The sequence below is a fragment of the Blennius ocellaris genome (assembly GCF_963422515.1).
Source record: "Blennius ocellaris genome assembly, chromosome: 14".
In the NCBI taxonomy this organism is placed as follows: Eukaryota; Metazoa; Chordata; class Actinopteri; order Blenniiformes; family Blenniidae; genus Blennius; species Blennius ocellaris.
The window spans coordinates 4,478,861-4,497,063 of record NC_137663.1 but is presented as its reverse complement, the minus strand read 5'-3'; the positions used below and the strand labels follow the sequence as shown (position 1 = coordinate 4,497,063).

At 42.1% G+C, this 18,203-nt stretch overlaps 1 protein-coding gene across 1 annotated transcript; it reads left to right on the top strand.

Moving 5' to 3' along the window:
• Positions 1-145: 145 nt before the first annotated feature.
• LOC308139133 (uncharacterized protein) lies at positions 146-17,801 on the top strand (the record flags this gene model as incomplete). Its single annotated transcript, XM_080508478.1, has 3 exons — positions 146-680; positions 6,914-7,025; positions 17,662-17,801. Exons 1-3 carry the CDS (start codon positions 318-320, stop codon positions 17,799-17,801), a joined length of 615 nt encoding a protein of 204 aa, XP_080364604.1. The 5' UTR covers positions 146-317.
• Positions 17,802-18,203: the final 402 nt, after the last annotated feature.

Below are 18,203 nucleotides of genomic sequence, written 5' to 3'. Positions count from 1 at the left end.
TTCCCCCCTGAGCCCTCCCACACCCTGACGCGCTCTGCGGGATTTGCATACAGAAGCACAGAGCGCCTCCCTCCTTCATAGTTTGGCTTTTCCTTTCCATAAAGTTCTCCTCGGACCGGACTTTCCTCTCCAGTGGGCGCAGCAGAGGAGGAAGCTTACGCCGGGGTGGATCACCTTTCTGCCGGGATACTAAAGCCTCGCTGGGGGATTTCTTCGCTTTGGGGGAACTCCAAACGTCCCGCCGCTGTTTTCGCTTTAGTTGAGTTTTTTTCTTTTTCTTTTTCTTTTCTCACTGTGGGGGGTCTGATCCGTCCAAGATGTCCGTGAATACAAGTAAACAGACCACCACCACCACCACGTACCGCACGCTGAAGCTGGCCTCCCCCGAGCCGATGTCCCCGGTGTCCCCGGTGTCCCCGGTGCCCCAGGTGACGCGGCTGTCGCAGGTGTCTCCGGGGCCGCAGGTGACCACTCTGCCGTACTCGGTGAACGGCTCCTACGAGACGGTGCGCTACCTGGTGCCGGTGCAGCAGGCCGTCCAGCAGCCGTCCTACGTGCTCATGCAGCAGCCGATGATGCAGCAGATGGTGTCCCCCATGTACCTGCAGAGCATGCCGAGTCTGAGCGTCAGCAGCCAGGACTCCGAGCTGCTGATGTACCAGCAGCAGAGCGCGCTGGAGGTGAGCCCCGCGCGGCGCGAGCGAGGAGGGAGCCGCTTATAACAAGACGTCTCCCGTCACCACACTCAAAGTCAAAAATGACAACCAATTCTAACTGCTACACTAAAACAATAGAGTGTTCAAATGAACCACGAGGTCTGGAAACCTGTAGAACCAAAAGAGACATTTCTGTGATTTTCAACCAAATCAATTTTATCTGGAGCCGCAAAACATGTCGAACTTTCAAAAGGAGGGGAGCGCAGCCTAAAGTTGCAAATAGAAGGAAGCGCTCGAACGGTGTCTCATTTGGTAAACATGTCATTACCTTTTCAGCTGTTTTTGTACCTGATTTGAGTGTTTTCGTCATTCTTTTCCAGCATTGTTTGGACAAATCTGACATTTTAGAAAAGAATAGAAATACTTTTTTTCGAGGGAAAATTCTTGAACAATTGCTCCACACAGAATAAACAGAAAGTTGAATATCAGTTAAGACAGGATTAGAATTAAATAAGTAATTTTAAATATTAACATGTACGAGGCTAAGCGTGATTGATATCAGCACAGAAATGATGAAATTAGCTAAAACACAGTACATATTTACAGGGAGAAGGTATGGAGTCTCATTGACATGTGGACGTTGTAGCAATGTTATCTCTTTTATAACTACTTTTGCTTTTTTTTTTTTTTTTTCCCCTTCAAGCTTTTTTCCCCTTTTAGAAATTCTACACATTTGTTTGCATTCCACCCATTTTAAATTATCCAAAAGATTAAAGTCATTTTGAAAAGGATTCTGGTGTGGAAATGTATTAAAAACAAGATTACAGGTTTATTTAGATGTCCTCTAATGAAAGCTTCCTGAAGCTGCTGCAAAACAACCAAAGAGCCACATGTGGCTCCAGAGCTGCAGGTTTCAGACTCCAGAACCAGAATAATTTATGACAACATAACTTAAATCTGATTCGTTTCTGGAGTCAAATCTTTCTCCTTACCAGCCAGGACAGAAGGGGAAGTAGTGAGTACATCTAAACAGCAACAAGTACACAAATATAGTTGTATTTATCTTAATAAATAAAGTAAAACATCATTTTAATCATCAATTTGAATTTGAATTGAATCATGTTGACACAACTTATTTACGTTGAGGTCATGCTACCGTATTCTTGATTAAAAAACTAAAACTAATTTGAATTTGGTGGAAATACTTTCCATTATATTATGTTCAGCCAGCAGCTATTCTTTTGGGGAGTACACATGCAATTTATATCTTCTGAAATACAGGTGATTCGCTTTACCTGTTCAATTCCTATTAAAAAGTAACTTGGTGCCTTTAAAAACTCAAGTAAATTTATTGAAAACTTGATAAATGAAACCACAATGTCATTTGAAGACTCTCAATTGTATTTCATAGGATTAAATATATTCATCCAAAGTGTCTGAAACCCGGTTGTAATATGAAAAGCAATGAGAAATACAAAGAAAGATCAATATGATCTAAAAATAGACTGCTCAGTGCAGCGTACACTTGACAATTGAAGTTTTAAATATTCTTAATCATTTGTTGAGGCTCTACAGATATGAAACAGGAATATTCTCTGGTAAAAGAAAGAAAAAAACCACCCAGTGCAGAGGCAACTTAAAGATTCAAGTTTTACACAAATGCTGATGAAAATGCTTGATTAGGTTATACTGTTGGTGTGTAGTGGCAAAGCAGATTCAATGTGAAGGTTGTGTTAAGTTACACAGCTGAAACAGTACTGGTACTGGTAATTACAGTATTGTGACTCTGTAATTACTTACTTTTAATGCCACATTTACTGGTTTGGCTGCGCATTTCTTCTTTTTTGAGTGTAACTGAGTTTTTTTTTCTTTTTTCTTTTTTGCTTCTCTGCATCAAACGGTCACAATAAGCATCTTTGTCGTTTGACCCGTGAGTCATGTCGGGGTCGTGGTTGCCCGCTAATCGTCTCACATGCTCCGTCGCTGCTCGGAACGCTCGGCAGCGTGAGCAGGTTTCCCTCATATTACATGAGCTCATTGTTTCTCACACTGGGCTCTGACATTTCACAGTCTGAGATCCCAAATAAACAAGTGAGTATGACGAATGATGCTGAGACAGGAGTGAAAACCAGAGTCTGGCATCAGGCCCCATCATGTGATATTGTTGGGCATAACTACACAGATGAATGCAAATTACAATTCCTCAGCTTTACATTTATATGCAATAAATTAGGGAAGCGCCGATCGTTTTTTTTTTACTTCCAATTCGATCCCAATACCCAAATTAGAATATCTGCTGATACTGATACTATTCCGATACCAGAGCTGTGTTTGCTTTAATAATATTATCATTATTGTTGATTTTATATGAGGCAGTAATAAACTCCTCTCTACAGTAAAGTATGAAATGTATGAATATATGCATGTATCCTCTCAAAAGACAACTTGAGGTTAGTAAGAGGTCAGAGAAGGAAGCAGTACAAAGTATTTTTGTTTACTTTGGACAATGTGGGGGTCTGTGTGACGTCATCGTCTCATAATAAACCAGTTCTATCTTTAAAACCTCAGAATCACTTTAGTAATCCCTGGAGAAATTATTTAGCAACACAGCACCAACTGCAATTTTTCCATCTCTAGCGCAACACAAATGATTGGGACTGTTTCCGGGAGTTTAGTGTGGAGGAGGACGCAGCTTCACGGAGGCGTGTGAGCTGGAGGTTTAAAACGGTGACGTCTGGCTGCAGAGCGCCTTTACAAACATTCACGTCGATACTTTGCGTGTTCAGCGACATGTTGTCAGGAAAAGTCGGTTAGCACAACGGCGCTAGTTCCATAGCATACTAAGCTGACTCCAAACTGTGGAATGGATTTCATGACTCATTACTCCACGTCTCATTGAGACCCGCCTCCGTTCAGGAAATCCATTCCACATTTAGCAGCGAGCAGAGCAGGGCAGCTGGAACAGAGGTTGGACTCATTTCAGCAGAAGCACAGATGTGGCTTCATAGATTGGAAACTTCCGCAGGTTGCATCGGAAATTTTCGATCCGTGAATTACGTTCATATCGGAACCCGATGCAGGATGGGATCGGCCCTATCCCTACAATAAATAAATAGTGTTCACATGTGGATGATTTCAATCCAAGCAGGAAATCAACACGACAACGTTTTAAAGTGAAAACACAAGTCTTTCATAGCAATTTTGCAGGTTTGCTTACATGACAACGGTGGTCAGAGTCACGGAATACACAGCTTTTTGAAAATGCTCCAACTCCATCTCCATGTGAAAACACAAACTTCCCTGAGTTATATGTTGACAGTCTCTGTAATAACAATCCAGCTTGGTCGTCTGCTCACTATCCACTGTTAATCTGAAGAGTCCATTGTTCTCTGCTGCTTGTGCTTTCATTACAAAAACATTTCCATACAAACACAAAACTCTGAAAACAATGCGTTTTCACTTGAAGCGTTGTCGTGTAAACAAGGACTTAAAACAATAGAAATTTAAGTATGAAAGAAAAGTGGTGCAGAGCCATTGTGAAACAACTGTACTGTTATTTGAAACAACACTTTTCAGACCATTTACATATTATACTTAATTTATAGCACAATGCAACATCTCATGTTGAACCGATAAGGCTGTATTTCTCTTTAAATAGTGACACATACAATCTCAGTGCTGCTATAACCTGCAACTCAGGAGGCACAACATTAAGTTTTAAAACAAAAATGGAACATTTTCAGTCACTCCAGCAACAGTTTCCACTCTTTCTTCTGGACGGCTCCCTGAATTTTTTTTTTTTATTCCTTTAAACTTCTGTTTCTGCCCCACAAAAGAAGATATACTTGAACATGCTGCATGGCTCAGAAACATTTCCAAACAAAACCCATATTTACTCAACTTAAATGAGTTTGAATGTTGCTTTAGATTTTAATCACACAGCTTCTATTTGGAGCAATAATATTCATCTACACTGTGCAGAAAAAACTGAAATTCATTGCCTTTCTATTCAATGTGCCAGATTATTAGAAAGTATAATCAGCAATTCACCTTTTCCAAACTTTTTGTTGTTAATAGGTCATTTGTACCTCTTTTTCTCCACATGTGAAAGCATGTTTACTGTTATTGCACCAATCTCCAAAAAAAGCAAACCCAAAAAAACCCAGCATGCTTCATGGCTTCTCTCCTCTGCGTCTCTCCCTTCATACAGACTGGTTCTCCCTGCAGACCTGTACAGGTACGGCTGGTTCAAACAGTATCTAGAAGGAGAAATAACAACCACGTCCTCGTGCTCACACAGGTTTCCTTTTCAAACGTGAGCAACGACTTCCTGACGTGAGCTTTTTCACAGACGAGTTTGATGAAAGAGGAGAAACCATAATGAGCATCAACGCCGCAGTGTGTGTGTGTGTGTGTGTGTGTGCGTCATTCCGGGTGTGGCAGGACTCCATTATGGAACGTGCTCTTTTTGTTTTTTGAGAGTTGAAATGAGTCCCAGAACGTTGTTGTGTGAAAAGGTTTCACTCAGATGTGTTGAGGCACTTCTCCAGGAAGTGATGAACAGAGCTGGAGAGAAATAAATCAAAAGGACTAAAAGCAGGTGAACCGGAGTGGAACTTGGCTCAGAAATCTGCTGCTCACACTCGTACAGGATGAATAAAACCAACTTTAGAAAGAAGAAATGTGGGTGTTTCCCTGCGATGCAACGAAAATCTGTGATTCACGTCAAATTAACAGGTCGGTGTCAGAGCGGAGGTGTGTGGGTTTAGAGTCATGTTTCCCCTTCAATGTGTCAGACCTGAAGGCTCTAATGTGTTTCTACTCACTTGAACTAAAACACATGATAAGCCCAGTTTGTTTTATGTTTAAAAGTCATAAAAAAAAAAAACTTTGCATGAATAAATATCGTGTGTGTTCAGAGGGTAAAAAGCCAAAGAGGCTGAGTTCCGTTCAGCTGACGTTTTCAGCAAACCTGCTTCAAATAACTCTTTTCTTTTCTTTAAATGTAATATAACATTTGAACAGAAATGCTTTTGTTTCGGGGAATGTTGAAACGCCACAGTTCTGTTTGCGTTGGTTAAGCCGTGAGCCGCTGCTGACACCAACAGTAAATAACCTGGAGTGTGGGAAGAGAATAGCCAGAGAAAATCCAAAACATGCAAACTTTGCATAAACACGAGGAAACTGCTGCACCAAGTGCTGCTTCTATAGAGCAAACACCAAATCACTTCATCAACTGTGGTTCCTTTACATTACGGATCAAGTTTACATGCGTTTTGTTTCAGAAAAAGTTTTGGATTTTCTGAAAGCAATGTCTGTTTCCATGGCAACATCCGTCCATGTTCTCCAGAGACTGGGTAGTTTGATAGTTGACAGTCTCTGCAATAAAATTCTAACGTGGCTGTCTGGAGGCAATCGATCTTGTCGTCCGTCTGCTCGGAAAGGTCATTTATCGCAGGTCAAACAGTCTTATGTGAATAAATATTGTGCATGTTGATACTGTGAGGAACTTGAGGTTTATTTTGCAGAACTGTTGTCACACGATGTATGGCAGTAGAACATAAATGCAAAGTATACGTACTGTAGATTTTGATGATATGACTTGAGATAAACCAGTTTCCCCCCCCCCCCCAAAAAAAGTGCCGTTTAAATGACTCAAAATGATGTTGTACGTATGCCAGGCCTATAGAGGGTGCTGTAACTGCCATAGAAATACACCAAAACTTGAGAAGAAGACACGGAGCGTGAACAAATGATGGTGTTTGACCAATCCGACCTCTGGCCTTATTAAAGCGATGGCATGAGCAGCTTCTGCGGCTCCTCCTGCAGCAGGCCGTCTCACTGCTGTTGTTCAGTGACATCGCAGCGTTGATGACATCATCGTTTTCAGCTAATGTATATCTTGTCTGTCAACACGCAAAAGCTGAGGTGGCGCTTTGAAGATTTCTCCACTATGCAACCTGTTTTCAAGTTTGAAATTGTTGAAGACAAATCTTTTCCAAAACTCTGTGTTTTTATTCATTTTCTCTGTGGCACGGGGCTTTTGAAGGCTTCATCTTACCTTACATGACACCATGGCCACATTTGCTAGGTTCTTCTCCTTAAAGTCCAAATGTGGAAAACAAAAAGCTTTTTAGGTGAAATATTTTGGGTCAAAAAAGAGCTTCAACATGGTCTGCAGGGTTTTCATAGCACTGCAGGTGATTTCTACTGCCTGAACTCGGACACATCTTTTTTCTTTCTGCTTTTGGTTTCAGAGCATCAGCAATCAGTCGTCGTCTCTGTTCAGCCAGTCGTCCAGTCCGATGAAGAGTCCAGAGCCCTGCACAGAGGAGGAGGAGGAGGAGGAAGAGGAGGAGGAGGCAAGGAGTGCACACAAAATGACATGTTCACCCTATGACTTCAAAATTGCTGAAAAACATTTTTGACAGCTTCCTTGACTTTTGGGCGTGACAATTCAAGCAATAACTGCTTCAGAATGAGTCAAATGTTTAGGCAGAAGCACACTAAAGTGCTAAACGTGAACTTCCCACGTGCGAATTAAAAAGGAATTACAAGTTGAAACTTCGCCGATGGACGCTTCGGTTAAAAAAACATCGTCATAGTTTGTGGAAATTTATACTTGTTGCAGCAAGTCGTGGACAATCCCTGCTCACTGTAAACATTTAAGTTCCTCCAAAGAGTTAAAAGAGAAGCAGCCCAGCCGGTCTGACCAGAAGAGCATGTTAGATAAACTGGAAACTGATACTGAGCAAATTTAAAGACAAACCCAAATCAACTGACCAGATATTGATCTCATCCAGGTGGAGCAGCATTTCTTCCAAAGTGAAGCATGCGGACAGAAGCAACTGTCGCCATGTTGAAAAACAATCAGATTGCCACTATTATATGTTCAGAAACTCTGTCTACCTAGTGATGATTAAGAAACAAAAAATGTTTTCAAAAAGTGTGAACATAACTAAAATACAAACAAAGCTAGATTTAGCAGTTAGCAATTAGCAATTTTATCGAGGCGAGGGTGAATGTTGAGGCTAAAGCTAGCCCGAGCATCGACAGGCTAACTCAAACCAACAGAACTACTTTAGACAATGAGAAGTTTGTGAGTTGTAGTGATTTGTTCCACTTCCTGTTTGAACTTTTTGAAGTCAAAATGCTAAACCTTTTGGATTTTGGTGTCCGTTTCCACGACAACCGTGTTTGCAGTGCTTGGAGCCACTGCAAATGCAACTTTTGAAAAAATGCCCCGACTCAATCCCCAGACTTCTGTAGATGGCGGAAACACTGCTACTGCGCAACAAGTTGCTCTGCACACAGTTGTTCTGAGACGGTCTCCATGGAAACAGTGGGGAAATGCAACTTTCTGAAAACGGTCCAAGTCCGTGTCAGTAGAAAACAAGTTTTTTGTTAAACAGTTCTTCTGCACATGCTCAGTAGTTCCAATCAGAACTAAGTTTCCTCCATGGTGTCATGACCCCCAGTCCACGTTCTCCTGGACTTGGTACTTTTATTTTGACAGTCACCGTAATAATAATCCAACTTGGTGGTCTGCCACTAGAATGTCTGTGTTCTCCTGTTGTTAATGTTTAGAGCACTTTGTTCTCTGCTGCACGTGTGTGTGATTTCATTACATAAATGACCATCAGCACCAACTAGTGGCCAAACATGAAAACTACATCGTTTTCAAACCATTGCTGTATAACCACGTTTTTAATAGAAGCTGAACCAGCTCACTGTCTCGGCTCCCTGAAGACATTCAAACAGAAAGTGTGATTTGAGTCGGGGTGTGTCGTGGGTCTGTCAGCAGGCCTGGACACGCCCATAGCTCAGCAACATGGGAACTCGGCGGTGTGCGAAACCTCGGCCGGGCTTTTATTGATTTATTTTTCCAGAAGGTTTAGTTTGAGCCGAGGGTGTTTCCGTGGAAGCAGCCCTGCCCTGCTGGCACATTCACACTGTTGCAACAGCACTTTGTTCATAATCACAGGACATTAAACTGTCGCCGTGGCGAACCAATCGCAGGCTGGGTGTTCCAGCCAGGTGTGTCTGGCCTCCTCCCACAATGCTTTGCTGCATCTGGGCGCATTCCTTTGAATGTTTTGAACCATATGAGCGTCTGAACTGAGAGGTTTTCAGACTCAAAACGCCTCTTTTGTTTCGATTTTTCCATCGACCTTGTTGGATTTACAGTATTTGTGTTTCACAGTGAAAACTGTGTCTGCTCTTCATCCTTAACAGAGAAATGTTTGAAGTATCTGGAAGTATTTATCAGTTTATCACTCAGAGGAACCAGGATACAAAGAGATTCACTACATTTGAAGTGGAAAGATCTTGAGTTTCCTCCAGTTTTAGTCTCTAATGAACTGCTGACGTCTCTTCTTCCTTTACTTCGTCTCTTTCTTGTCTGTATTTACCTTCATCTTGTTCTTTTTCTTTTCTCTTTGACTCTTTCTTCTGCTTTTTGGATGTGTTCTTTCTTCTACATCTTCACCCTTTTCCTCATGTTTATCAGCATCTCCATCTTCTTCTCTATCTTCATCTTTTCTTTGTTTTCTTTTTGTTCATGTTCGTCATCCTCCTGTATGTTTCTACATCTTCATCTTCCTTTTCCTCATCTGCTTCTGTATCTCCTTTGTCATTTTCTACTTCTTTTCCTTCATTTTCGTTGTCATCTTGTACACTGTACAGTTTGATGTTGTACACTTCATCTTGTACTTTGCGTCTTTCTTCTTCTTGCTCGCGTTCTCTGCTCTTCTATATCCTCTTCATCTTTTCTTCTGCATCTCCTTTGTCTTTGTCCACTTCTTTTTCTACAACTTTGTCTCCTCCACTGTATTTGTCTCCTACATCTTCATCTTTTCTTCCTTTCTTCTTGTCTTTCATCCTCCTGTACTTTTCTACAGCTTTGTCTTCTTCCTCATCATCTCCATCCTCTATATCCTCCTTTTCTTCATCCGATCCCTGTTCATCTTTCCTTCATCTTCATCCCGTCATCTTCTTCGTCTTGCACATCTTATACGTCCTGTTTCCCTACGTCTTCTTTGTATACCTTTTCTTTCATATTCCACCTTTACTTCTCTTCTTTCTCGTTCTTTGTCCACATTTTCCTGTTTTACACCTTCTGTCAGTTCTGCTTTTTTCTCTTGGACCTTTTCGTCTTCCTGGACCGTGGATAAGTTTCCAGTAGAGGAAGTGGAGCCTCCTCTGAACCCCTGAATTCGCCTCGCGTCTCCTTTAGGATGACTTGAACCCAAAAAGTCCCCTCTTCTCCTTCTTCTGCTGTAGATTATCTGCAGATCATCCTTTAGATCTGCTTTCGCTCAGACTTGCTCGGGATGCGTTTGCTCTTTTTGTGTACTGACTTGGCCCGTTGTCAGACTCCAACCACTGATTCTCCAATGGACCCCTCTTGATGAGCGTATTGTCAGTGACACAGTCATATGAAACAGCCGGCCACACCGGTCGGCCGGGGCGACCACGCCTGTCTGAGGTTAGTCTGCTGTACGAGGGGCGTTTCTCCACAGCAATCAGTCGTCGTCTCTGTTCAGCCAGTCGTCCAGTCCGATGAAGAGTCCAGAGCCCTGCACAGAGGAGGAGGAGGAGGAAGAGGAGGAGGAGGAGGAGGCAATGAGAATGAGTCAAATGTTTAGGCAGAAGCACACTAAAGTGCTAAACGTGAACTTCCCACGTGCAAATTAAAAAGAAATTACAATTAAACTTCGCCGATGGACGCTTCGGTTAAAAAAACATTGTCATAGTTTGTGGAAATTTATACTTGTTGCAGCAAGTTGTGGACAATCCCTGCTTACTGTAAACATTTAAGTTCCTCCAAAGAGTTAAAAGAGAAGCAGCCCAGCCGGTCTGACCAGAAGAGCATGTTAGATAAACTGGAAACTGATACTGAGCAAATTTAAAGACAAACCCAAATCAACTGACCAGATATTGATCTCATCCAGGTGGAGCAGCATTTCTTCCAAAGTGAAGCATGCGAACAGAAGCAACTGTCGCCATGTTGAAAAACAATCAGATTGCCACTATTATATGTTCAGAAACTCTGTCTACCTAGTGATGATTAAGAAACAAATTTTTTTTTCAAAAAGTGTGAACATAACTAAAATACAAACAAAGCTAGATTTAGCAGTTAGCAATTAGCAATTTTATCGAGGCGAGGGTGAATGTTGAGGCTAAAGCTAGCCCGAGCATCGACAGGCTAACTCAAACCAACAGAACTACTTTAGACAATGAGAAGTTTGTGAGTTGTAGTGATTTGTTCCACTTCCTGTTTGAACTTTTTGAAGTCAAAATGCTAAACCTTTTGGATTTTGGTGTCCGTTTCCACGACAACCGTGTTTGCAGTGCTTGGAGCCACTGCAAATGCAACTTTTGAAAAAATGCCCCGACTCAATCCCCAGACTTCTGTAGATGGCGGAAACACTGCTACTGCGCAACAAGTTGCTCTGCACACAGTTGTTCTGAGACGGTCTCCATGGAAACAGTGGGGAAATGCAACTTTCTGAAAACGGTCCAAGTCCGTGTCAGTAGAAAACAAGTTTTTTGTTAAACAGTTCTTCTGCACATGCTCAGTAGTTCCAATCAGAACTAAGTTTCCTCCATGGTGTCATGACCCCCAGTCCACGTTCTCCTGGACTTGGTACTTTTATTTTGACAGTCACCGTAATAATAATCCAACTTGTGTTCTCCTATTGTTAATGTTTAGAGCACTTTGTTCTCTGCTGCACGTGTGTGTGAGATTTCATTACAAAAATTTCAAAAAGTGTGAACATAATAATAATGATAATAATAATAATAATAATAATAATAATAATAATAATAATTATTATTATTATTATTATTATTATTGTTGCTATTATTATGATTATTATTATTATTATTATTATTAATATGGAGGACACCCTATAGAGAGAAAACAGAGATCCACTTCCACACTCATTTAATTCTCCAACTGAACACAATTTTCCTTCAGAGTCACCACATAGGTCAAAGGTTAACGCCGGCCACTTGAACTCATCCACCTGAAGTGCCTCTCCTCTGTGCAGCTTCACCTTTCCCCCGCCTGCTTCTCATTCACAAACATGCCTCCTGCATACCTTTTACTGAATGGATGAGTGGAACTAACGGCACGAGGTTCCACAAATTCATTGTTATTTTCCTGAAACAAAAACAAGAATTGCAGTGTTTGAATCTTACCTTCGATCATCATCTTAGAAAAAACGACAATCGCAGCTCCAGCTTTGGTTGTGTTGTTAGAAATCAGCTCAAACAGTGCCGTTGTCCTAAAAGTCTTTCTTGTGTCTGTATTGTATAAAGCAGTCAGTAGAACTGTTGCCAGCCAGCGCACCACGAGCCTGAGGAATGAGGATGAATGGCTGAATGGAGGGCGCGTTGAAGCCAAACGTCTGACATGAATAACCGACGCTGCTGGAGCTCAGAGAGCCGCCAGAGATTAAAGCAGCAGTTTCTCCACATGAGACCAAATACAAGACTTACATGCATCCAATTCATGGATCAAAGAGAAAATGAAGTAGAGATTGAATGTTCTCGTTCAAACAAATCATCTCTGCTTTGTGTCACTTCATCTGTCTTTACAGGTTTATGCAGGTTTCACACAGCTGCGGGGTATTTATGACTCCTCACTGAGGATCCTGGTGCAGTAAAATAATCATTTCACTGTCATAACATCAGAAGGGCTGCAGCTTGCACGCTATGTCTGCACATGTTTCTTAAAACTTCAATCCAATGAAGGCAGTAAAGCTTTACATGTTCTCTGCTGTGCTCTGCTCTCTCAGCTAAATAGAATTCAACATTATATAGCAACACAATACTTGAAAAGCTTGAAGCAAGAGTTAAACGATATTTCGGATCAAAACAAAGAAGGTAACAGCCAGAGAATACATTAAAAAATGCAAAACGTGAATCACGTGGTGACTAGTTTATATCTTCATATTTTCTTTATATTAAGTTGATTTCACCTGTTGATTAAAGCTGCAGCAAATGGCATTGAAATTATTTAAACGTGGTGTTTAAAAGCAGATCAATCACATTTCTACATTACAGGTGGAAATGTTTCAGCACAGCTGCTTCTACAGAGGCTTTTCTCACCACTGCAGGGCAAGGGAAGCATTCAGGTATTTACAGGACGGCAGAGGAGGCGTCACAATGAGCCCAGAACGTTAACCGGGACGTCATGTGTAAACAGGGCCCTGTTTACAACGCGTTATGAAAAACACATTAAAGTTTCAACACAACAATGTTCTTAGGCCCCGGCAACACTTCAGTGTTGCCTTTACACAGCAGCGGCAGACACACTGTCAATGGTGTAGTTAGCATGCCGGGCCATGAGGGGGCACTGATGCTGGTTTTTTGTAATGAAACCACACACTTGTGCAGAGAGCATTACGCCGTAAACGTTAACACAATGGAGAGGACCCAACATTCGTATTGCTGTTAAACTACCCATATGGGCACTACGAAGGCCGCCGTGTTTGTTACTCGCACATGAGCAGAAGAACTGTTGACCGTGGCGGTGGTGCGCATTAGAGCCGTCCAAAACACTCAATAGATCGCTGATAGTAACGATTGCTTTTACCATTCAAATGAACGTCCCACAAATATTTTTTCAGTTGATTAATATTAAGAGGTGGTTGAAGGGCCTTTAAATTTGGAAATCTTACCATATTTGTGGCAATTTTTCAGAAGGAAAAAAGGTAGATACTTTAATTCCAAATAACCATCATCAACATCAATAGCTTGATTTTTTCTCTATTTCTGACCACCCTAGTTCGCATGCGCAGTAAAAGCACTCCATTGCCCCCCCCCTAAATACGACAAAAACAATGCCGCCATTCTTGTTATTGACCCACACGTGTGCAGAAGATCTATTGACTTCAGCCGTGGTGCACAGGAGCAGCAGCAGCCCCCTTTTCTTTACATGACAACGGAGCCCGGACATTTTTAAAAGGTTACACCTTGGGAGCCATTTCCAAAAAAGTGACGTTTTCACGGCTCTGAGCACCGTAGTCATGGAAACAGACCTACAAAACACAAGGAAAGTTTTACGTTTTCACTTGAAATGTTGTGTAAACAGGCCCTTAAACCCTTTTACTGGAATAGACATTTGCTTTGTCGCCTTCGCTGACTCTGTCTTTGCACCAGTCCTCATTCCAAGCTTCCCCTCTGCTGCCAGCAGGACTCACAGCTTTGCAGGTGAGATACAATTGGTTTATTTTGCAGCGTCAGCTTGTGTTTGGGTCTTTGTGTGAACAGATAACATGAACTCCTCTTTGAAACTCGACGACTGCACAGATAACTCAGCGGGAGTGTCTCGTGTAGAGACCGGGGGGGGGGGGGGGGGGGGGGGGGGGCACTGCCAGCAATAATGGACTGGTTTTTGACTGAAAAGGTTTGGAAAACTCAGGTCTGATACAAGCTGCCAGGCATAAGGCCTATGAGCTGAACCGTCCTGCAAAAGGCTCCAAAAACACCCATAATGCAACAGCTGACTTTTTTCACTGTATTTTCTTCATTAAAATTGGCTTCATGGTGAGATTGTAGGGATTTTCTGGACTATTGGTTTGGCTTTGTGAAAATATAGACATTTTGGCTGAGTCGGTAGAGCGGTCAGTCGTCCCTCAATCACAAGGTTGCAGGTTTGATTCCACGTCTCCTCCTGGGCACATGTCATCGTGTCCTTGAGCACGACACTGAACCTCAAAAACTGCTCCTAACGGATGGACTGAGTGCCTTGCATGGCAGCAGCCTCCACGGGTGTGTGAATGAGTGAGAATGAATGGGTGAATGTGATTAACGGTGGAATGTGCTTTGGGGACTGCACGTGCAGTGAAGAAATGCTAAATACATGAAACGCCTTTACCATTTTCATCATGTGTACTCTGCGCCACAGCAAAGAAGAAGTACTTTAAAGTTTTAATTCAAAGCTTAATATGCCAGTGTTTTACTGGTCAAGATGAAATGGGAGTGTTTGTGGCTCCTGGACTAAAATGTGTTTAGTCTGTGTTTTACTGCTTTGACAGACTTATAGAAAAAAAAAAAACACTTTATTCTCAAAATGCACAGTTTCTTCTCAGTCCAAATAATCCTGCAGGAACTTTTGAACTCCAGCTGGATATGAAGCCTGCATCCATCTCCTTTATCCAACTCAAGGATTCATGACTGTGACTTCTAAGTAGACTGAACCACATTTTGTGGTGAATTCATGCAGAAACATGCAGAAGCATCCATAATGTTTCTATCTAATGCACACACCCTGTTTTCATTCAAAATCAATTGGCTGAAACGCGTCTGTGTCTTCCTGTCTGATAGTATCTGCAGGTGTTAGTGAAAGTCATCGATGCTCCTATTGTTGAGGCGTTTCAGCCTTTTGAATGATTTACCCTCCTGCTGATGGACCTCGACAAACAGGCTGCATTCCTCACTAATTACCTCTGATTGAACTTGGCCCTTGTTCACATAAGCAGTTTCACCTGAGGGCAGCACGGCCAAGCAATGTTCAAGCTTTTTCAATCCTACAGCGGGAGATGACTCCTGTGTCATTTCTGCATTTCTGCTTCGGGCTGTGTGCATGTGAAGGAGCTTTTTTTCCTCATTACATGCAACTTTGTCAACGGTTGAGCCCTGAAACACATTAAAACATAATAGAATGAGAGCAAAATGTTTTTTTCTTTATCTTTTTAAACATCTTTATACATCTGTGGATGCTTCTAGCTATCTCGATCTCGGTCACGTCCCAATTTCAAACTGTTTCAGTCCAAAAAGAAGAATTTTCTGAAACCCACAGAGATCAGAAAACGTGTGCCGTCGTTCCTGGAACCCTCCAGCCCCCGAGTCAATGTGTCCTGAGGATGTTCCAGGAAACGTGTTTCTGTTTGCTAAAAGCATCACATCGTCAGCAAATAAGGCGGCTTCAAAGAGGAAGTGCAAGTTATGATGACAAACAGATAAACAAACTATGTTTAAGACAACAAACAGCTGAACAAAGTAGGTCATTCATTTGTTTTACGGACCTCACGAAGCAAAGAAGCGTTTTCTCAGGTTTCCTCTTGTGTGTTTTTTGCACTTGTTCTGCAGTTGATAATTACTTTCTAAAAGTATTATTTGTATTGTTTTCTGCCGTTTCTCTTCCTCCTGCTGGATTTGAGGGGCGTGGCTTAATCCAATGGAAATGGTCATTTTAACTTCTAATGCAGTGTGAAACACATGGACTGTGATTGGATATGAGAATGGCAATTAACGCTCTAACTTTAAAGTTGTTTTTTTTATAGCTGAAATATGCAAATATATGGAATGAAATATTACCAAAGCCGAATAGTTGTTTGGTCTTTATAGCGTGTAAAATGTAAGTTATAGGATGGCAGTGAGTCACTGTCAACTACAGAGCTTCAGCGATTGTTAGATTGAGAGTTAAATCCTTCATTGTGCTTCGTTTGATCATATTTGTGAGTTTGTGGCCTGATTCTACATCTTTATTCTCCTCACTACACAGAACAGAACAAAAACATCTCCTTATCCTACAAATCTTTTTTTTTTCAATGTTTCACAATGAAAATATTCCATAATGTATTTTCAAACGCAGATCTCTGAAGCATTTGAAGCTCCACAGGATATTTTATACACATGATTCTCACTGGTCTTGAACATAAGCTGCTCTAGAGCAGGGGGAGTTTTGAGAATTAGTTCCAAAATGGAAAAATACAAAATGGTTTGAATGAAAATTCTAACTTTTTGTCCCTAATGTAAGTTCTTGGTGCAGCTTTAAGATATGTTCTGACTTCAACATTGAACTTGTCCCATTAGGTCCCCTCAGAACAGTTTGATGTTGTGACCACGGAGCCCTGAGGATCTCATCCAGATGTATATTGACACAGCGTTAAACCTGCACTAGTTTCATATAAAATCATATGAGAGCCTCTTCTTAAATATGTTGCTCTCTATATGGCTTTTAGTCTTCATGTTCAAACTGATTGAAAACCACAAAACGGGCTCATAATGACCCAGTTATATAAGAACGCCTTGAAGCCTGCAGGCTCACCTGTCCCAACTTCTTCTGCTAATTCCTAGAAAGTGGATGTCAGGAGTGATTCAGGTGAACTCAGCACATTGATGTACGTCCGCCTACACTGGACAAAAAACAGGGAAATAGAGTCTTTATTCCAGAAAGTGCATTAAAATTCTTCTGAACAGTGTGAAACACGGGGTTACAATAGGCTCAGGTTGGCATTGTCCCTGTGCGCTGACACACTGATGGTTTTCAGTGCACACACATAAAGAGGCAGTGTGTAAGATGACTCTTCTCTCTCCAATAACAACCTCTAGTGTTACCGGTCACACACTGACCTACATCCACTCGTGCAGGCAGGAGGAAGACCAGGAGCTGCTCTTCAGATGGGAACATTCACAAACTGCTCCTTAGAGTTTCTAGTGCACACAAACAAGGTACTTTCATGATCACTCAGTGAGGGCAGGGATCTCCTCCACCCCTGTCCTCCTCATCCTCATCTTCATCCTCTTCAGGCCTTGAAAATCATGTCGATACTGGATCACGAAATAGTAGGGATTGATTCCACGACAGGAACAGAAATGCGTGAGAGGGTTTCAGAGCTACGCTCAAATAAAGCTAGTTCAGGCTGCAAGCTTCCTGTGTGAAGTTCCGGTCAGGCCTCGTTTACGCGACAACGTTTCAAGTGAAAATGTCATTTGTGTGCGTTTTCGTTTCAAAAACAGTGCTTGTTTTTTGCATTTATATGGCAACATTTTAAAATAATACCTCAGTATGAAGTAAGAAGTATTTCTTCCCCTTTCCACGGAGACATGTTCGAAGTGTTTTGAAAAAGTTGAGTTTTCCACCATTTCAATGGTGGAGACAGCGTCGGAGCGTTTTCAAACAGTTATGTTTTCAGCAACTCTGAGTGCCGTTGTTTTGGAAACAGACACTGTTTTTAGTCGCAACGATTTGCGGCCCTCCCGCTTCCAGGGAGGGGGGTAATCGGTGGCGAGGGAATTCGCCTAGCTTCTAACTGCCAACGCCCGGACGCTAACCCCGTTCACCGCCACGACCGACCCGGTGCCGAGCAGCCTCAGCAGCACGGTCGGTCGAGCGGCTACGCCCGTTAACGGCAGCTTCCCTCTGTTGACTATGGCACTTGGTGAATGTGCTAGGTTTGTAGTTTGGAGGTTGTGGGAAAACCCCAGGGATTACTTATTTGGAACCAGGATGACCTGCGAGAACCTGTTGGGTGATGTTACGGAGCACGGCAACTTGGGAGAAAATACAGGGAGACTTCACTTTAACTGCAATGCATACATTTATTTTGGGAATTATAGTCAGCATGGGTTAGGCAACAGCAGCAGCATCAATTGTTACATCCGATTAATAATAATAATAGCCAAACAGTCTGCTCTGCACTAAGATTATACGACCTGATTCGGGGTTGAGAGAGAGTGGGAGGTGAGGCGAACAGCCTGCGCTTTTAGCTGCCAGTGCCCGCTAGTTTCAGTTCCTTCTCCCCCCCCCCA